Source organism: Delphinus delphis, chromosome 19 (genome assembly GCF_949987515.2).
Source record: "Delphinus delphis chromosome 19, mDelDel1.2, whole genome shotgun sequence".
Taxonomy (NCBI): Eukaryota; Metazoa; Chordata; class Mammalia; order Artiodactyla; family Delphinidae; genus Delphinus; species Delphinus delphis.
In genome coordinates, this window is record NC_082701.1 from 30,046,698 (window position 1) to 30,069,128 (window position 22,431).

The 22,431-nt window shown below is 39.8% G+C and overlaps 2 protein-coding genes across 2 annotated transcripts in view; one reads left to right on the plus strand and one right to left on the minus strand.

The window, feature by feature from the left end:
* TRIM37 (tripartite motif containing 37) overlaps window positions 1-22,431 on the plus strand; it is a 155,867-nt gene that overhangs the window by 120,274 nt on the left and 13,162 nt on the right. The window lies entirely within an intron of this gene.
* Window positions 9,954-22,431, minus strand: part of PPM1E (protein phosphatase, Mg2+/Mn2+ dependent 1E) — a 196,518-nt gene continuing 184,040 nt past the window's right edge. The window contains exons 5-7 of the mRNA XM_059997312.1: window positions 20,630-20,773; window positions 20,300-20,393; window positions 9,954-15,166 (exon numbers count right to left, since the gene is read on the minus strand). Of these exons, the coding sequence (XP_059853295.1) occupies window positions 14,106-15,166; window positions 20,300-20,393; window positions 20,630-20,773 (1,299 nt within the window). The 3' untranslated portion in view covers window positions 9,954-14,105. The remainder of the gene's footprint in view (window positions 15,167-20,299; window positions 20,394-20,629; window positions 20,774-22,431) is intronic.

Consider the following 22,431-nt stretch of genomic DNA (forward strand, 5'->3'; position numbering starts at 1 on the left):
TTGGTATCAAGGTGATGGTGGCCTTATAGAATGAGTTTGGGAGTGTTCCTTCCTCTGCAATTTTTTGGAAGAGTTTGAGAAGGATGGGTGTTAGCTCTTCTCTAAATGTTCGATAGAATTCACCAGTGAAGCCATCTGGTCCTAGACTTTTGTTTGTTGGAAGATTTTTAATCACAGTTTCAATTTCATTACTTGTGATTGGTCTGTTCCTATTTTCTGTTTCTTCCTGGTTCAGTCTCAGAAGGTTGTGCATTCCTAAGAATTTGTCCATTTCTTCCAGGTTGTCCATTTTATTGGCATAGAGCTGCTTATAGTCGTCTCTTATGATGCTTTGTATTTCTACGGTGTCTGTTGTAAATTTTCCTTTTTCATTTCTAATTTTATTGATTTGAATCCTCTCCCTCTTTTTCTTGATGAGTCTGGCTAATGGTTTATCAATTTTGTTTATCTTCTTAAAGAGCCAGCTTTTAGTTTTATTGATCCTTGCTATTGTTTTCTTTGTTTGTATTTCATTTATTTCTGCTCTGATCTTTATGATTTCTATTCTTCTGCTAACTTTGAGTGTTGTTTGTTCTTCTTTCTCTAGTTCCTTTAGGTGTAAGGTTAGATTGTTTATTTGAGATTTTTCTTGTTTCTTGAGGTAGGCTTGTATAGCTATAAACTTCCCTCTTAGAACTGCTTTTGCCGCATCCCATAGGTTTTGGATCGTCATGTTTTCATTGTCTTTTGTCTGTAGGTATTTTTTGATTTCCTCTTTGATTTCTTCAGTGATTTCTTGGTTACTTAGTAACGTATTGTTTAGCCTCCATGTGCTTGTGTTTTTTACGTTATTTGCCCTGTAATTGATTTCTAACCTCATAGCATTGTGATCAGAAAAGATGCTTGATATGATTTCAATTTTCTTAAATTTATTGAGGCTTGATTTATGACCCAAGATGTGATCTATCCTGGAGAATGTTCCGTGCACACTTGAGAAGAAAGTGTAATCTGCAGTTTTGGGATGGAATGTGCTATAAATATCAATTAACTGTATCTGGTCTATTGTGTCATTTAACGCTTGTCTTTCCTTATTAATTTTCTGCTTGGATGATCTGTCCATTGGTGTAAGTGAGGTGTTAAAGTCCCCCACTATTCTTGTGTTACTGTCAATTTCCTCTTTTATAGCTGTTAGCAGTTGCCTTATGTATTGAGGTGCCTCTATGTCGGGTGCATCTATATTTATAATTGTTATATCATCTTCTTGGATTGATCCCTTGATCATTATGTGGTGTCCTTCCTTGTCTCTTGTAACATTCTTTATTTTAAAGTCTATTTTATCTGATATGAGTATTGCTACTGCAGCTTTCTTTTGATTTCCATTTGCATGGAATATCTTTTCCATCCCCTCACTTTCAGTCTGTATGTGTCCCTAGGTCTGAAGTGGGTCTCTTGTAGACAGTACATATATAGGTCTTGTTTTTGTATCCATTCAGCAAGCCTGTGTCTTTTGGTTGAAGCATTTAATCCATTCACATTTAAGATAATAATCGATATGTATGTTCGTATTACCATTTTCTTAATTGTTTTGGGTTTATTTTTGTAGTTCCTTTTCTTCTCTTGTGTTTCCCACTTAGAGAAGTTCCTTTAGTATTTGTTGTAGAGCTGGTTTGGTGGTGCTGAATTGTCTTAGCTTTTGCTTGTCTGTAAAGCTTTTGATTTCTCCATTAAATCTGAATGAGATTCTTGCTGGGTAGAGTAATTTTGGTTATAGGTTCTTCCCTTTCATCACTGTAAGTATATCATGTCACTCCCTCTGGCTTCTAGAGTTTCTGCTGAGAAATCAGCTATTAACCTTATGGGAGTTCCCTTGTATGTTATTTGTCATTTTTCCTTGCTTTCATTAATTTTTCTTTATCTTTAATTTTTGCCAATTTGATTACTGTGTGTCTTGGTGTGTTTCCTCTTGGGTTTATCCTGTATGGGACTCTCTGTGCTTCCTGGACTTGGGTGGCTATTTCCTTTCCCATGTTAGGGAAGTTCTCGACTATTATCTCATCAAATATTTTCTTGGGTCCTTTCTCTCTCTCTCTCTCCTTCTGGGACCCCTATAATGCGAATGTTTTTGTGTTTAATGTTGTCCCAGAGGTCTCTTAGGCTGTCTTCATTTCTTTTCATTCTTGTTTCTTTTTCTGTTCCATGGCAGTGAATTCCATCATTCTGTCTTCCAGTTCACTTATCCGTTCTTTTGCCTCAGTTATTCTGCTATTGATTCCTTCTAGTGTGTTTTTCATTTCAGTTATTGTATTGTTCATCTCTGTTTGTTTGTTCTTTAATTCTTCTAGATCTTTGTTAAACATTTCTTGCATCTTCTCAATCTTTGCCTCCATTCTTTTTCTGAGGTCCTGGATCATCTTCACTATCATTATTCTGAATTCTTTTTCTGGAAGGTTGCCTATCTCCATTTAGTTGTTTTTCTGGGGTTTTATCATGTTCCTTCATCTGGTATGTAGCCCTCTGCCTTTTCATCTTGTCTTTCTGTGAATGTGGTTTTTGGTCCACAGGCTGCAGGATTGTAGTTCTTCTTGATTCTGCTGTCTGCCCTCTGGTGGATGAGGCTATCTAAGAGGTTTGTGCAAGTTTCCTAATGGGAGGGACTGGTGGTGGGTAGAGCTGGCTGTTGCTCTGGTGGGCCGAGCTCAGTAAAACTTTAATCCGCTTGTCTGCTGATGGGTGGGGCTGGGTCCCCTCCCTCTTGGTTGTTTGACCTGAGGCGACCCAACACTGGAGCCTACCTGGGCTCTTTGGTGGGGCTAATGGCAGACTCCGGGAGGGCTCACGCCAAGAAGTACTTCCCAGAACTTCTGCTGCCAGTGTCCTTGTCCTCCCGGTGAGACAGAGCCACCCCCGGCCTCTTCATGAGACCCTCCAACACTAGCAGGTAGGTCTGGTTCAGTCTCCCCTGGGGTCACTGCTCCTTCCCCTGGGTCCCGATGCACACACAAGTTTGTGTGTGCCCTCCAAGAGTGGAGTCTCTGTTTCCCCCAGTCCTGTCAAAGTCCTGCAATCAAATCCCTCTAGCCTTCAGAGTCGATTCTCTAGGAATTCCTCCTCCCATCGCCAGACCCCCAGGTTCGGAATCCTGACATGGGGCTCAGAACCTTCACTCCAGTGGCTGGACTTCTGTGTTCTAAGTGTTCTCCAGTTTGTGAGTCACCCACGCAGCAGTTACGGGATTTGATTTTATTGTGATTGCACCCCTCCGACCGTCTCATTGTGGCTTCTCCTTTGTCTTTGGATGTGGGGTACCTCTTTTGGTGAGTTCCAGTGTCTTCCTGTCGATGATTGTTCAACAGTTAGTCGTGATTCTGGTGTTCTCACAAGAGGGAGTGAGAGCACATCCTTCTACTCCGCCATTTTGAACCATCTCCTAGAATAGCATTTTGAGGTGTCCTTCTGTCCTTTATTTGGGGGAAGTATCCATTGTGTTTTTTGTTTTTAAATTGTAAATGTTCTTAACCTTTACTCTTATTTTTAATGACCTTGAGGTCTTTTTAGTCAGTGGATTCCCCATAATGGCATAGGGATATTTGAACCATAATACATTTTGGATCTTGAGTATTTTATTTGGCTTTTCTTATGCTGTCAAGTTATGTATAAAAGCAATTAGGAGTGCTGCCCTTGTTTTGGATGAATTGAGAATTGGTTGAGACCCTTTTACATTGGTGGAATTTAAGATCACTGTGTCAGCAGGACTATTTTTGGTTGTTATAGCTATAGGAGATTTTGAAGGTATTTCTTTATGGTTGCACAAAAATTTTGTAGGGAAAATTATTTGAACTTAATTGGTATATTATCTTCTCATATATTTTAGAAACCCAAGCCATTTGTACCATATTCTGATTTCTGATTCTATATTAAGAATAAAGTCTATCTCTTGAAAAGCAAAAAATGTAAGCTTCTAAAGAAATGGTTTGTAACTGCCCTCCTGGCATAAAATTCTCTATTTTTATAATTAAAGTTGATAACAGGTTTCATGAAAAAAAAAACAAACTTGTAGGTAGCTAAAGGATGTACTCAAAAGCAGTTCTCCTGTGATGAAGAAAATCATGTCCTGTCTGTTTTGTTGGGCTCCAGCTCACCTCAAGTATTGTTGTTTGTGAATTTAAAAATAGTAAGAAATGAGCTTCCCTGGTGGCGCAGTAGTTGAGAGTCCGCCTGCCGATGCAGGGGACACGGGTCCGTGCCCTGGTCCGGGAAGATCCCACGTGCCGCAGAGAAGCTGGGCCCGTGAGCCATGGCTGCGGAGCCTGTGCTCTGCAACGGGAGAGGCCACAATAGGCCACAATAGTGAGAGGCCCGCGTACTGCAAAAAAAAGAAAAAGAAATATGCAGCATATACAAATTCACACAGTCCATTGAGGTAAACCTCTGGGGTTCAATTAACAAGTATCTGTCTGGCATTCCCTCTAGGCGTAGACGTCCACCCTGTTGTGTGAATCAGAACTTTATTCCTTTTTACTGCTGAATAGTGTTTCACTGTATGGATGTATACGATTTATTCATTTACCCATTGAAGGACATTTGGGTTATTTCTAGTTTAGGGTGATTATGAACCTTATAAACATTTGTGTGTAGATTTTTGTGTGTGAACATAAGTTGTCATTCTCTAAGAGGGTAATGTTTGCCTTGGAGTGGGATTGCTGGGTATGTAATAAGGAATTTGGCCTTTATCCCTGGTTCTGGGGACATAGCCTCTTAAGTCCTTGGAATTTCCTGAGCGATAGGAGTGTCTATGTTACTTATGGTGGATCCTGATAGCTTAGTTAATGAGATGACTCAGGATAAGGACTGGCCGTGCCCGAAAGACTAACCATGTGATTAGAGGATTGGGCCACTGAGTCACATGTTATCAGCTGAATAGTTTAGACTCATTGCTAGTGAGTCAGTAATGCTTATGTAATGGACATTGAAGCTCAGCTGAGCTTCCCTGGTTGGCAGTACTCTGTCATAATTGATGTTTTGGGAGGGTAACGTGCCCTCATCACAAGGAAGCTTCACACTGGAACCCTCCTCTACCTCACCCTACGTGTCTCTCCTTTTGCCAGGTTCTGACTGGTATCCTTTTGCTATAATAAAACTGGAATTGTAAGTATTTTCCTGAGTTTTGTGAGTTGTTCTAGTGAATAATCACACCTAGGGGAGGGTTGGTGGGGGACCCCAAACTTGCAGCTGGTATCTGAAGTGAGAGCAGTCTTGTGGCTGACTTTGCCTTTAACCTGTGAAGTTTAACCTAACTCCAGGTCGTTGGTGTCAGAACTCATTGCACTGAGTCATGTGGCAGGTATATGCTTAACCTTATAAGAAACTGCCGAGTTTCCAGAAGGCACTGCCGTTGCATTCCCACCCGCAACGTATGAGGGTTTCCAGTTATGCATATGTTAGACTGGTACTGTTCCATAGCTCTTATATGTTCTGTTCTGGATTTATTTTGCTTTTGTTACTCATTCATTGTTACTCATTCATTCTTTGTGTTTCACTTAAGGTAATTTTTATTGACTTATCTTTAAATTTTCTGATTCTCTTCTCAGCAATGGTAGATCAACTGATCAGCCCATCAAAGGCATTCATCATCTTTGTTATAGTATTTTTCATTTCTGGTATTTCTATTATAGTTTCTGTTTCTTTGCTGAAATCACCCATATGATCTTGCATGTTGCCCACCATTTCCACAACATATTAACCATAGTTATTTTAAATTCTGTCAGCTCCAAAATCCTCGGCATATCAGATTCTGGTTCTGATGGTTACTTCACTCTGTGTGTGGTTTTTTTGTTTTTGTTTGTTTATTTTTTGGAGTTCATGTTTTTTTTAAAATTTTTATTAGAGTATAGTTGATTTACAATGTTATGTTAGTTTCAGGTGTACAGCAAAGTGAATCAGTTATACATATACATCTATTAACTCTTTTTAAGATTCTTTTCCCATATAGGTCATTACAGAGTATTGAGTAGAGTTTCCTGTGCTATACAGTAGGTCCTTAATTAGTTATCTATTTTATATATTGTAGTGTGTATATATCAATTCCAATCTCCCAATTTATCCCTCCCCACCCCCTTCTCCACTGGTAACTAATTAAGGACCTACTGTGTAGGTATTTACAAACATAAATTTGTTTTTCTATTTACAAACATAAATTTGTTTTTTACATCTGAAACTCTGTTTTGTAAGTAAGTTCATTTGTACCATTTTTTTAGATTCCACATATAAGTGATATCATATGATATTTGTCTTTCTCTGACTTCACTCAGTATGACAATCTCTAGGTCCATTCATGTTGCTACAAATGGCATTCTTTTGTTCTTTTTTATGGCTAAATAATATTCCATTGTATATACGTACCACATCTTCTTTATCCACTCCTCTGTTGATGGACATTTAGGTTGCTTCCATGTCTTGGCTATTGTAAATGGTGCTGCTGTGAACATTGGGGTGCATGTGTCTTTTCGAATTATGGTTTTCTCCAGATATATGCCCAGGAATGGGATTGCTGGATCATATGGTAGCTCTATTTTTAGGTTTTTAAGAAACCTCCATACTGTTCTCCATAGTGGTTGTACCAGTTTACATTCCCACCAAGCTCAAATTTAATTGGCTCAAGTTACAAAGGTCCCCAAGGAGGGGCTGGGAGGGGAGGCCACCTGGAGAGAACCTGGGAGAGGCAGGTTCCCTGCCAGTACCCACCACCCCGGTTAATTCACTCTTAAGAACACATCTTTTCTTGTTTTCAGATGCATCTGTGTATTTTGTTGAAAGCGGCACATTTTGTGTAGGGCAGTAGATTGATGAATGGTTTTTCTGCCTAAAAATGGGCAGGCCTTTCCTGCTGCTTAGACCTTTACTGCAGAATTTGAATTAATCTAGTTAGAAGTTGTGTTTGGTTTGAGGTTCATGGTTGCTGTGATTAACCTTAGTGGCTTCAAGTTCCTATAGCAATACATTGCATTCCTGATTGGGGATGGATTACCAGAGCAGTGTCTCTTCCGACCTTGAGTTTAGGGCTTCCCTTTGTACTGTGCCTCAGAGAGTTGTTAAGTCTCTGATGCTGTTGTTGCTTTCCTGTCCTTCTCCCAGAAGTGTTCTGTTATTTGAAGCTTGACTGGAGGCAGGGGAGGGACTGACATTCTCGGATTAAGGGGAAGCTTTAGGCACTGTGTGTTTCAGGTTACTGCGTCTTGATACACTTGCCCCTCCACAGCTAGTTGTAGGCCCCGTGATATTCCTGCCTCCTCAAGAGTAGGGTTTTTCTCCCCTGTTCCCTTTCATCAGCTGCAGTGACGTTTCATAGGTACCCTAAGGGTGGCAGCATTTGTGGCCCTTTTCCCCCATAGAATAACATTTATGTAGGAGAGATGGGAGAAAAGGTCTGATTCTTGACTCTCCCACATCCCACTGCTGGGTCTGAACCACAGTTGACCCTTAGGGCCCTTTCCAGTCTTTTCTTTGAGCACCTGGTAGAGTTTGCAAGAGAGTGCAGACTCCACTAATTTCTGCAGCTCCCAGGACTTCCCACTGTCCTGTCAGCACCAGTTCATTACTAACTCATGCTGAACAGTTTCTTCCAGTGTCTGCTTATAGCTATCCTATGTAAACGAGTGCCGACGGCTCGTCTTTCCAGGCAGGTGCCTGCCCCTCTTTAGATTTGGGCCAGTTGCAACCTCAGCTCTCTGATGGGTTTGAAAAAAGTCATAATTTGAAGTTAATCTGGACTTTTATTTATTTATTTTTTCTTTTGTAAGGGTGGAAGCAATATTCCCTTTAGCTCTACATTTCAGAATTGGAAGCTGGAAGTACTGTGGTTTTCAAAATATATATAATTATATTTTTTGAATTAAAAACATAAGCATAATTAATTTCACATTCACAATTCAGAAAGTAATGAGCCATTCTTAGTTTTCTATCCAAAAGAATTTTTTATTTTTCTTTTAATTATAAAGGTGATAAGATTATAGAAAAGTTTGGGAAGTACAAAACTGAAAGAGCCATGCGTGTGTTTCTGTTCCTCTTAGTCCTTTCATAGTGATATTTTTAGATTTCCCCTCATTTATCGCTAGTTCCCATATTAACATATAGCCATACATGGCTTCATAGTCTTAGAGAAGTTTCATAGAAGTTTTAAAATTCTGTCTAGGGAGGGTTAAGAGCAAACGGTGACATCTGTCATTGTATAGTTTGGGACATAAATTATATGGACTGCTCTGTTTCTAAAAACCTTTTTCTCCACTTGGCACATTTATGTGTTTTTTCCTATTACAGAGAGTCTTCTCTTCCATTCCTGCAGAGCCTCTGCCCAGCCAGAGCCCTTGCCTGAGTCCTGCAGGGCAGTTAAGTCTGTCTCCTTATGTGCCTCCCTGCCATTCAGTTTCATTTGATCCCACAGCAACTCTTATTTGGCTTAATTGCCCACCCTGAATGCCCTAGCTCCAGGATCTCCCAGTGTTAACAACTGGCAGGGACAACTTTTTCATCTTTGGTTAAATTCCAGTTACTCATTTGAAACATGGTTTCTCCAAATACATATAATTCCTAACATATTTCACATTTATTTTTTCCCTAGTCCTAAAGCAGGATAAGAAAAATCAGAACCTGTGTGTGAAGGGCCCCTGCTTGCACCATGAAGCAGGGCACATCTCATCTGGAGGTTTCATGACTGGGGGTCTTAGGCTCAGCATAAGAGGGATGCTAAACCCAGCTGCTCAGGGCGAGAGCACTTTTCTCCTGATCACCACTTAACAGTTTTGGGTCTCAGAGAGGAATTAGATTTGTTTGAAATATAAATTAAAAAGGATCTTCCATGAGATGATTCCTTGGCCAAGCAGAAGTAGGTTTTCCTAAAGTGCAATAGAAGCGTGTTCTTTACTAATTGCTGTTAAAATGACAGAGGACAAACTTGTAATGGAAAAAGGAAATGAACAATTAAACACCTTATTTCAGGCAATCATACTTGATAATTTGGTAATTTAGATACATTTCTATTAAATTCAAATGAGTTCAGTATACTTAGTGGTTTGCTTAATATCTTGCTGTGTGCTACTGCTTCAGAAAGGCATGTTCCTTTTGAACTAAGAATACTAATAGGGGATTTTTTTCAAGTATAAATAATACTTATCATAATATTGCTTTTCTTTCATTCGCTGCTTTAGCAAACTCTTGCAAATACATGATTCTTGCAGACCTTCACTTTGTTTTCTCAATTATTCTTTCTTTGGGGGTCTATATAGAGTCATACTAAGTACTTGAATGAATTTAAGTAATTAGGAGTTTAAGGTTGTTTTAACTATGAAATTAATTTTCTAGGAATTAATGGTGGGGAGAGGAGGGTAAGAATGCAGTGTATTGATTAGGTTTACTTACTCATTTTTCAGGTTTAATGCCATTCCCTTAGATGGAGATGTCTTGTTTTATCAGCTTTATTTCTGTCCCCCACGTTGTCCTTTCTTTCTATCTCCTGTTACTCTCTTAAAGCATTCTTCCTGACAGACTTTCAGCCGCAATTCACCTGATTATTTCCTTTCTTCCAGTTTGAAACGAAAAGGGGAAAGACTTAAGGGAGAGGCAAGAACTTGGGCTGGACGCAGAGTATGAAGAATAAAGTAGTTGGAGATTGGAGGAGTCAGCACTTAGCCGTTGGCAGGTCCTGTTCCTCATTCATCTCTTTTAGGATAACCCGCTGCCCCCAACATTTAAACTGATGGGGGAAACGTGTTAAGATGAGCTATATCTCTTCTGGATTTTCTGGGGAGAGAATAACAGTTGTAGCAGCACTTAGCAAACTTTCTTTTTAAAATGTTCCCACTTTAAGAGGTTTAGAAAACTGCCACCTCAGGATTTTCTTTTCAGCTCTGAGGGAATCACCCTAAATCCCAGCACGAAATAACCTTCCTTTGAATAAAAAAGACAAATGCCTAGTGGTTTTAAGTTGCTGGGTTTTATTAAGATATTGGCAAAATTTCAACATACTTCTTACCTGAATGAACAGTTTTAATAAAATATGAAGGATCACTCATGATTACAACTGAACTCAAAAGTGAGCTGTAGAGAAGATTTATAAATTGATAAATTTGCTTGGTAAGAAATGATTCACTTCATTTGCTCCACTCCATAGAGAATTCTTTGCAGAGAAATGTCATGAACAAGAGAACAAAGCCTGTCTCTCACCAAAGAGCACCTAGAGTAAGAGGTAACACTGACGTGTCTGTACGTTATTTCATACATCAAAGTTTATCAGAGTATTTTCCTTTTCCAGAACAACTGCTGTGTCAGTCTGGAGCTCCCTATCTTAGTTCATATTTTCTGATTAGTACAATATAGTCGTCTTTAAAACAAGATAAAATGCTGCTAGAGGAAGTAACAATTATTTTTCAACACAGTACCATTTCTGGGAAATAGTCATAACACTGGAAGTATCTTGTTTTGGAAAAAAGCATTTAAGCTATTCACGGGTCAGAACGGAAGAGTGGGTATCTGTCCTTTACCGTCATGTGATTTTAAAAGGTGAAAAGAAGCATGTTCTTTTCTTTTTCTAATTTATGATCCAAAGACTAATTCTCCTGAATTATGGTATGACCAAAACTTTTATGGCATTGCTTCGGTGTGAATGATCACTGAGTGAACAAATTATGTTTAAACAAACATTAAAATAATAATTTAGATCACTTTCTCACAAAGCCTCAGCAAGCCTTTGATGGGGAAGGAAGTACTGGAACCACAGCAGTTGTATCTGTAAACACTTAACTTCTTTATGCATCACTTCATCTGCCCGTTGGATGTTGCGCTTCTTACTGGCACAGTGTTCCAACAAAGGAGTATGGTTGTCATGAAGATGCAGTGTGACACTATACCACCACGTTGACATTGTAGTACCACTATAAATGTGGTCAGAATCAGACTCAGTGTTGACATTGACATTGTTGACATTGTCCTTGGAAAAGGTGTTAACTTTCGAGGATCCTCCTAGTTAAATTAAATGCAACAGTAACTTTGTATTAATTCAAGGACAATGGATGGCACTTTTAGGTAAAGAAAAGTTATATACATGTATTTCCACCATCCTTTTCAGTACAGACCTAAATGGGATTAATAGCCCCAGTGTTTGGTGCTGTAATGTTGCTTAACCTCAGATATCCCTCAAAAGTACACATCCAGAAAGTGAACAAAGGAAACCTTTAAATTAGGGACTGATTCCCTTTGAAACTCACAGTGAATGTACAAGGAGTTTGTATTGACTTCAGTTAGTGACTTGAAGTCTGTTTCCCTAACCAGTACTACACTTTCTTTTTTATATTTATTATTTCCTATTCTAACAAAACTTGAGCAAGCAAACAAGTTGATGCAGATCATGTTAAACTGTAAAAGGGATACTGCCATCTTAAGGACTGAATGTAGAACTTCCACCATCACTAAATTACACAATGAATAAAAGTACAAGACACGTAATTCAGACTGTACCTCAGCATTAACGGTTAATATATATTATATACTTTTATATCTGTCTAATATTTTTACAATCACCAGATACACCATCATTAAATACAAGTTACAGAAATGTGTAGACACCATTAGTAAGAGGGGGGACTTATTGCTTACGTCAGCAAGCAGCAGATGAGGGCACAGGATTTGAACTGAAGGGAACTACTTTCTATCACCAGTGGCATTAAGATATAACACTGCATTTCACAAAGCACTGCTTTTTATCTAGTTTATAGAACCAAGAGCAGTATATATCAGACCAATAACCACTACTTTAATATGTATTATAGAATTTTAAAGGACTTACTTACCTTACAAGTGGTACCTAACTATTCTATAAATATGCATGTCGTGAACAAATGAATAGTAGTTGCTATTTTTTCACAATATTGGCTTATAACGTGACCACACTAGAACTACTTTGCTTTATTTTCTAGAGGGCTACTGGTATCAGAAATGGAGTTAACACTGCTTATGTAGTTACACCTACAAAATTCAGACCCTTAAAGATGTGGTCTCTTAGTCCCAATTTCATCCATTTTTCCCCACTGAAAAAAACCTGTCATTTGTACCTTATTTCCTTTCACCTTCTTTATTCTGATCAAAATCATTAGCAATAGACAACTATAGAAAAATCTTTAAAAAAATTTTAACTTAGCTTAGTGCTTTGGGCTATAATATATACCAGTGTTCTGCTGCCTCTGTTTTCTTGCTTCCTTAGATGATAATTTGATTTGAAACTGACACTGCACCTGATGGGTTGTTAACAAGATCTAGGCTTCCAAAAATGACAGATGTGAGTGAGGTCCATGTATGGGGGTAAAGCATCAGGATGGTGAAAAGATTCTGGTACTACGGTTGGAGCCATGGGTGCTCCCTCCTTTTCAGCCATGTGTCACAAGACTGGAGAAGAAATGACTTCAAAATAAGGGAAAACGAATACTGAAAATCTCTACTTACATCCAAACTTTAAAAAGTAAGATCTGTAGATTATCAATCTGTTGCTAAAGTGAATCTGTTTTTATTTGTTTGATATAGCTACACTGGCACCCCAAAATACGCTGCAGTCCTCTGTTTTTAAGATCCAGGAATCTTAGTCCTCCATTATGAGTCTGGGGAACATAAAGTAATTAGTGTGTTAGTATTATGTTAAAACAGGATTGCTCAGTGCACGTTTCCCAGCAAGAGCATTTAGCACCTCCCAACAGTATGAGGGAGTGAGCCCTGCAGCAGGCAGCTCCTGTGCATTGGCGTGGCTGCTCCATGCTCGACTGGGGGAGGGTAAAATGTCACGTGGAGACACGATTCTCAAAGGATCAGGCTGCCTCACTGAATGAATCTGATTATTAGTTTATTTGCCGCCTCTAGTTGCAGATATGGTTCTGACTTGAAACTGTAGAAATGACAAAAAGCAGACAATTTCAGAGTATCAAATGTAAATAAATATTGAAAAGAGAAACGTATACTATTTGGTCTGACGCTGCAGGACTCAAATTTACAACTGAACAGACCTCAGCTGCAGTAATCTGCATTCTCCTTTGCACTTGGCCTCTGGGCTCACTTTAGGCAGTACTTTCAGCCTCTTCCACACCAATTATTTCATTCCCTTGGGGGAAACAATTTTATAGAAGTTAAAACTAATATTTTTCATTCTCCAACACCACTTTTTATTTGATCGTAGTACATACCTTTGCTGTCTGAACTTTTTTTTAAAAAAAAAAAAAGCAGAAAAAAATAGAAATACTATTTGATTTTCTTTTAAAATGGCAACTTGATTCTAGTATATCTGTACCTGAAATCATCTCCATTAAAGAAGTTTTACTCCTGAGATGAAGGTACAGTGAAAAACACATTAGCATCATAGGTTAAAACCAATTGACAGCAGTCTTCTAAAAAATAATAATTCCGTCAAAAGCACCATAACAGGTTATGAAACTCCCAAATAGCTACAGCCCTAGGAAATACTTTTTAATTCAAAAAATTTTCATTGTTGGTCTTCTATGTTACAGGAAAAAATTAGTGAATCTGTTTGACTATATACCACCTCACAAGTCTGAGAATATGACATTTTTACACTAGTTTTCTACTTTCATTGTTACCAGTTAAAACCCATGTGGCTTTTAGCCTTTTACCTACCAAAAAAGGGGAGGGGCTTTCCCTTATAGTCCCCAGTCTTTTGAGGAACATTCCCCAACTAGATCTAATTCTGCATTAAGTTTTCCAGAGATCTATTAGGCACATCAGAACAGATTTCACCTGCTGTGAGATTTCAACACTGTATCTCCTGACTGAAATAACCAACTTGCAAGCTTCCACTAGTGACGTGAAAGGGTCATGGGGTGGGGGTGGTACGTAGGTACAGAGACACGTCACTGGGACCAGGTGTATAATTTTGCGAGTGAAACCGCCAGTACTTTTTTATTAGACTGAAAACACTGTAGTGAGTTTCCTAGAGATCTATTTACATTTAAGAGTTGAGCCATCCATGGCTCATAATGAAGCACACAATATTTCAGAAATGTCTACCTTGTTTCTACTCTGATAGTGATGTCTTTACTGGGGGAGAGCTAGCTAGCCTACTTTAAAGAGAAGGTTATTTATTATATTTTAAAACTCCAGGGAAGAGCTGGGTATGGAATAGCATTACTCTTTTTAAGCTTCCCCATCATGTTTTCACTGTACCCTTTCCAACTGTTTTGTCTCCATGGCAGAGAACTTCTTAACATCCTATTTCTCTTCCCACTTCGAATAAGTGAGGACAGGCTAGTGCCTGTTTTGTGGGAAGGCTCTCGAACAGAGAGAAAAGAATAAAACTTTGGATTAAATCTGAATCCGTGCCGCCTCTTTGAGTAGTGGTAGTGTAAACGATACAATCTAGAAACTCTCTTTCCCAGGAATTTGAACTGTTCATTTTCCAACCTAGAACAAACAGGAGACAAGCTCTCCATTCTGCATATCTGCTGCCCTGTTGAACCCAAATTAAAAGAAGAGGGAAACTCTCCAGCACCACTCCGTTCAGGCAATGATGATTGAACTGATTTTTTCTCCATTATTAGCTCATTAATAAAATTTGCTTTCTTTGGTGCACCAGGACCAAACCTCTCAACTGGCGGCAAAAACTGGGCACTGTGAGGTTTGCTTGCTTCTATTTGTGTGAGATCTAGGTAGCCTGGGTCTTCCAGCACGTTGACTTGGGACCCTGGGCTCAGGCTAGTTCTATCAGTGAACGAATCCACACGCCCATCATAGCCTAGATCGGCCGGTGCTGAGCACTGGTGCTGAGGCCAAGGGCGTTTGCACTCTCCATGATTCTCCTTATCATCCCCACCATCTTCTTGCCCTCCTTGAAAAGAGTTCTCTGTCCAATCTGATTCCTCACTAACATTTACAGCTTTGTTCATGTCCCTCAGGAATACCACAATAACAGTGATGTTATCACTTGACCCAGCATCACGAGCTGATGCCACTAATTTGTGGGCAACCATGCTGCTGTCTCCATTATTCTCCTTCAGGTGATCAGACACAACTTTCACTGCCTCATCAGGGTTCACGGTGTCATAGAAGCCATCACAGGCCAGAATGAGGTAGTCTTCAGTTCCATCCAGAACAGTAGAGGCAGAATCTGCATCCCCACAGATATATGGCTTATGTTCAGCATCTCCTGTGGGCATTAGAAAATACATCAGATTTTGGTCTATCTTGCATGTAAAAACGTTTATGCCCAGCTCAAATGGCCTAAGCAGAGAAGGGTGCTCTGTTGAGGGAACAGTATCAGCAAAGACACAGAGGTAACTGTTAGGGAGTAATCTGTACTTGAATATTGGGTGCTTGGAGTGGCAACAGACTGGAGACCTGGGGCCCAACTAAGCTAGGTTTCTGTCACCAGATTACTGAGATAATTCATCATCTACAGAGCATTCTGGAACTTTCAGATCCAGAGCACTTCCAGATCCCCTGCTTGTTTATATTCGTTGTTTTCCTTTAGTACTTGGAGAGAGCCTTAGCAAACAGGTCCTTTGCCTGTTGGGTAACCAAATAACATTACTACAAGGGATACTCATTTACTTCTTTACATAAAAAACATGGAGTATTGAGCAGTAGTTCCTAGTTTAGGGTATCATAATTCATTGGCAAACAGTAGTTTAAAAAAAATTTTTTTTACAAAATGCTTTAACATTCTTAAAGTGGTAGCATATAGCTTAGTGGTTAACAATGCAAGCCCTGGAGTCAGACTGCCTGCATCCGGATCTTAGCACTTGTTACTTACAAACCCTCTTCAATTACTGTCCATTTTATTGTACTAAAACTGAACTATCTGATTAGGGGAAGATAAAATGAAGTTACATATACTTACTTAAACGATATGGCCATATTGTCACTGTTTCTGATATCTGTTATAGGTTCCCTTCTACCCAAGTAAAGTTCTCTCCAATATTTCACATCCCTGTTTAATCCTCAAATAGGCCCAAAAAGCTCAATGGGAACCCTATGGATAACTCTGCTAGAACCACTGTGGGCCACATACTCTATCGAGCAGGCTGCATGACGGGACACCCTGAACAACAGATACTTACTTAATATTTAATTACCTGGGTTAGTTAATCTACAAAGTAAGAAACTAGTCTTTTTCACAGACTAAGGTAGCCAGAACCATCTTCCTCAAGTATGGTTTTGATTTCGTCAACTTCACTGCTATACTATGGCACCTCCCAGTAGCCTGTTAAAGCTAATTAAAACTTCCAATCAGGCTTCCCTGGTGGCGCAGTGGTTGGGAGTCCGCCTGCCGACGCAGGGGACACGGGTTCGTGCCCCGGTCCGGGAGGATCCCACATGCCGCGGAGCGGCTGGGCCCGTGAGCCATGGCCGCTGAGCCTGCGCGTCCGGAGCCTGTGCTCCGCAATGCGAGAGGCCACAACAGTGAGAGGCCCACATACCGCAAAAAAACCCCAAAAAACAAAAACAAAACTTCCAATCACTGAGGATTCAGTGTCCTCCACCAATCCACTTTACTAAATTTCCCCATTCCCTACTCCACCTGACTGTATTATTATCATTATTTTCTGAATTCCAACTCTAAAAATAAATGTGTTCTGAGTCATACTGTTCCCAAAAATCTTAGTGCTTCAATTAAAAGGCTACTGCAACTGTTAGGTTGGAACAGAACATACAAAGATCTGCACAGAGAAAATGCTGCCAGAATTCTGGCTTTTCACCTGATCTACTGTTGGATGTCAAATTCATGACACTCTGCCCCCAAATTTGGTGGGAGGGCATGACTCTCCATTTCATTGTAGAAATGGCAACATCCTTTTGTCTAAAACTTTCTCTCTCCATATGCTAGATAACATGTGCCTCTTGTCAACTTTGGATCATAAATCTGAAGGGCTCATGGGGAGAAGCAGTTGAAAAGCGTTGTATTTTTAAAGTGTTAAGTGTTATTTACTTTCTAAGCAGAGTTGAACTCTGCTCAGGAGTCCTTTTTCTTTTTTTTTTAATTAATGAATTAATTTATTTATTTATGGCTGTGTTGGGTCTTCATTGCTGTGCCCTGGCTTCCTCTAGTTGCAGCAAGTGGGGGCTACTCTTTGTTGCGGTGCATGGGCTTCTCATTGTGGTGGCTTCTCTTGTTGCGGAGCACAGGCTCTAGGTGTGTGGGCTCAGTAGTTGTGGCTCACGGGCCCTAGAGCGCAGGCTTAGTAGTTGTGGTGCACGGGCTTAGTTGCTCCGCGGCATGTGGGATCTTCCCGGACCAGGGCTCAAACCTGTGTCCCCTGCATTGGCAGGCAGATTCTTAACCACTGCGCCACCAGGGAAGTCCCAGGAGTCCTTTTTCTTGTCCTTATTTAGCCCCTATTTTATTCCATGAGCTTTCCAAATCTTTCTCACATTCTTCAACTCTTTCCAATTAAGTTATTGGATTTTGGTAGATGGCCTAATTTCCTACTTCAAAGAAAATTAAGTTTATCAGGCCCGAATTCCCTCAATTCCTCCCTCCGACTTAAAAAAAAAACTTTAGTGATTCACCTATATCCACAACCATTTTCTATTTTCAAAATTCTATGACTTGACCTCTGCAGCATTTGACCCTGTTGACTACATACTCCTAGAAACCCCCCTCCCCAGCATCTGTGATACCCCATTTCTATGTCTCTGATCCCTTCCTGATTTTCTTCACTGGCTCCTTCACTTAAAATCACCAAAAATCATTGTGTGCTAAGACTGTGCCAGGCAGGGTTCTAAGTGTGGTGTGTGTATTATGCCATTTAATACAGAAACTCTATGAGGTAGATACTGTTACTATTCCTGCTTTACGAAGGGACAAACAGATACAGAGAAGTGCGGTAAATTTCTCAAGACCCACAGCTGGTAAAGTGGCAGAGCCAAGCTACAAACCCAGAGAGCATGACTTCATGTTATTCTACAAGTAATGAGTCTCATCCTTGGTCTCTCTTCACACTAAATATTCCTGGGCAATGTCATCCAGTCCTATAGTTTCAACTAATACACACACACACAGACACACAGACACACACAGACACAGACACACACACACACACACACACACACACACACACACACACACACACACACACACACACACACACACACACACACACACACACACCCCCTACCTACCTGGGCAATGTCATCCAGTCCTGTAGTTTCAATACACACATACACACACACACACACACACGCACACCACTTCACAGGTTGCTAATATTATTGCCAAAATGGGGTGAATTCCCATATCTCTATCTCTAACGCAGAACTCTGCTCAGGTCCAGATCTGTATTTCCAATTGTATATAAATTATCTCTTCCAAGACATCCCACAGGCACCTAGAGTATAAAATATGTCCAAAATGAACTCATTATCTGCCCTCCTCCCCACTCCCAAACTGCTGCTGCTGCTTTATTACAAATGTTTTATCGTCTTCTCAGTCACACAAGTCCGAAACCTGGAAGTTAACTTTCCTCTTCCCCCACAAACTGTCGTTTCTGTCTCAGCAATTTATACCCTCCTCTGTATCCCTTTTTTAGCTGTCCTATCTCTGAAGCAAGTATCAACAGCCTCCTGAATGACCTCTCATCTAGGCTTTCTACTCTAGTTCGTCTTCCATAATTATTACAAATATTTATAAATACAAACCTGACCACATGGGCCCTCGTCTTATTCACCTGACAAAGTCCAGACACTTAGCCTGGCATTTAAGCCCCTTTGTACTCTGGTGCCAACACTTATCTCTTCCCACTCCCACCCTCTGCCCCAGCCTCCTGCACTTGTCACTGTTCCTAAAACAAGACATGCCCTTTGAGATGCCCATGTGTTTGTATTTGCCATACCTGGGATGTCCTTCTCTGCATACTATCCTCCATGTCCACTTCAGAAGTCACTTCCTCTATGAAGTCAGCCTGGTTTTCTCTTAGATTGTCACTTATTCAAGGACATTCTTTCCCTGCTTTTCCCCCTTGTGTCATATTTTTAGAAGCAAGAAATGATAAGTATCCTCTAGTATAAAGTTGGTTCTATAACAAGCATTAAAGTTACTTCTAAATACTCGGACAAAGACAGATCAAGAGAAGAGGTCTTCGGTTGGAGTTGTCAAAAATAATTCTATTTGAGGGTGTGTTTTAGAAATCAGAAATTTCTCCCTTTTGGCCTTATTCCAGAGTTCCTAATAACTCCCTCAGTCTAAGGTAAAGCCAGCTCTCAGTTTTTCAAGAGGTACTGCAGAATCTTTGAGCTTCCTCCTTCTCTCTCAGCCTCTGCTGCTCCCATTTGGGCCACTTCACAGCTTGCCAGCACCTTCCCAAAGAGTAGGAGGGAAATCACATCAGTGGTGAAACTGAAATCAGTCCTTTGAGATTTTGTTAATGTTCCTGGAATATTTTGGTAATGATAAGCAAAATTTGGGGATTAGACCTCAATTCCATTTGTCCATGTTATCCCTGTGTCAAACTACTTCATTTATTTAGGAGGCAGTGACTGAGAACTGCAGTTTATATGCATATATGCATACCACCCCTATAGATACATGCACATTGATTTGTTCTTTTTAAAAAAACATAAAGTGGAGCTGAGCCATGAAGCCTAAAGCAACAGACCCAGGTGCAAAAGTGAAACAGACAGAAGCAGCACTACAGCCCAGTTCTTTGGACTACACCTCTGCATTCTGTCCAAACAGCTTAGCTGTTTACGCTCTCAATTTTAGACAAAGAGTTTTATCAACTTCCCCTTCTTTTAAAGAATTTAGGTCCAGGGAAGCAGATTCGCTGAAACCCCAGGGTTATCTGACAAATTACTATATTCCACATATAGTAAAATTAGTTTTCTAATTTTAATATAGTAAAAATTGTTTTCATCTAAAAAGCACATTATTTGTGTTATTTTAGATTTCACTGAAAAAATTAAAGATATAAGCAAGGTAAAATATGGGGGGGAAGCTTCTATTTTATGGAAAGTACTGATTTAAGCTAAGTATGACCCAAAATGGAATGAAAATCACTGTGGTTTTAAGCAGATTTGTATGCTAAAGATTAAAGGCTTCCATTAAAAAAAGAAACTTGTAAGAGAACATTTCTTAATATAGTTCTTTTAAGAATGGAATTTATATAAATGAGTAGGTTAAATAATTAATTAAAAGAAGCATTATCCAAATGTTATTTTAAACAGTAATAAGCACTCTGAAAATCTGTTATCTTCTCAGGTTCCCTTGTTGTATCAGATTAATATAAGACAGTGTTCTGGTAAAGGAAGTTTGGAGAAACAAAAATTAATCGGTTTTTCCTACCAATAGCTCTGGAGACCGACAGACTTCCATTCACCCTCCAGGCACCAAACCAGACTACACAACCTCCAAGGGCCTCAATTCGCTGCTTTTCGTCCTGTACAGTAATGTAATAGAAAGAAGCAAATAACTGGATTCAGGATTTATTCATCTACCTTAACAGTAAACAACAGATATAATAACTCATCAGCTTCCTGGAAAGGGTTCTCTTTATTATTCCTTTGGAAGGTGGGCATGGTTACTGAGATAATGGTGATATAAATTATAAGTGAAAATCTGTGACTAGAAGACTGCCTTTGTGGCACGTGCCCTAACAGAACAGACCATACTTACCTCTCTGTCCGGTTTGTGTGGCTTCATTAGTTCAACAGCTTGGCCCTTTCTCACAAGCATAACCTGGGAATCACCTACCCAGGCCACATGTAGCATGTTGCCTCTGATAAAAGTCACCACTCCTGTGGTCCCGCATCTTAAGCTCTGAAAGTAATTTAAATAAGAGTCACTAAAAATAAGTAGACAGCAAATTCTCATTGAGAAGCAATTTATAGGTAACACAGACTTTTCAGTTGGAAGCTAGACTACTAATAACTCGATTTCACAAATAGCACTTCCCATTTCTCGATGCATTCTTATGTGCTTGTATGTGTTTATATGTGCACACACACATACAGACCATTTTATCTGTGATGTGCAAGGCAGAGACAATTATCAATTCCATTTTATACACAGGTACTGTGGCAGGTTATGTGACTTGCCCAAGATCAGGTAACTGATTAGAACAGAACTGAAATTTTCTCCTCCTAGTCCAGTGCTAAGCCACTGTATCAATCCTTAGAGTAAAGATTTCCATACTCTGGTCTCTGTTTTGTTCAGGGGGAGAGTCCTGGCTTCACAAAATAACATACAAAGCATCTGGTGTGTACACAACAAACGCTTCCATACTCTGGATATTAAAACAGGAGCCAAGAGATTACATACATCCCCTGGAGTGCTAAGTTGCTTGTACCTTTAAAAAACAAAAATAAAATCTCCTACAGTAATTTTAGGGACCTTTGCTTTCAGAACATTGCATAAAAAAACAAACAGCCTGGAATTTCATCACAATAGCTCAGTACCACTGTACTTAATGTACTTGATACTACTGTCCTAAAATGACATCTCCATTTGACATGAGTCACTACCAAACGAGCATGACTTTCTGTTACTAAGGACTTGGCCTAAATTAGAACCAATGCGTCAAGATGGTAGAAGGCCCCTTGTATCCAATAAGAAAACAACTTCTCATTTTCCCTATATAGGGAAAGTTTGTTATAAATCCTCACCCACCAATAAAATGTCTTCCCACACAGAATGTTCAAAACCTCAGCCCCCTGGAACACACGATAAAGACACTTCAGTACATATGCCCCTGAGAGAACAGGAGGCAGGGCTGCTGCACAACAGGAATAGCTACTTTCTTCCCAGCAGTTAGCAGCACATGGAAGCACAAGGAGAAAAGTAACTGCTGAGACAAACCTAAATTATTCACGAGAACTGTTGGCAAGACTAAGAGACACTAGGATCATTGGCAAAGCAAATGAGGTGAACACGGTCAGAAAAAAAAGCCATGATTTTGAGGACACAGAGTCTAAAAGGGATAGAACGGAGGATGAAGAAGACAAGGTGATTCTCTTAGTTTCACGTTCATGATTTACAGATCACCTCTCAGGGGCCAGGTCTTGTCCTCAGTCAGAATGATGACAGCCGGCAGCTCCAAGACAGGCAGAACCAAGCAATGCCGGACCTCCAGAGACTGGCAAAGTCTGAGGTCAACAACTGTATTTTGTCTTCTAGCCCCACCTCTATTTGCAGACCACAGTGGTTACTATTGTTGGATCTGCATATTAATCTAAACCTGGGGTGCAGGTGGGGAGATAGAGAATATTGCCCTTGCTTAACACCAAGTAGTTCTGAATTATTGCTTCATTAATTCCAAACCCCACTGTTGCTGTGTAGCATAACTATGAGATCAAAGAAAAGGATTCAGTGATGACCCTGTTCTCTCCAAGTCCATTTCAAAAAGAGTTAATAATGTGTAAGTCACAGGGCAGGAATCTTATTTTCTGTGTGTATACAATTCTGCAATTACTTTTTAA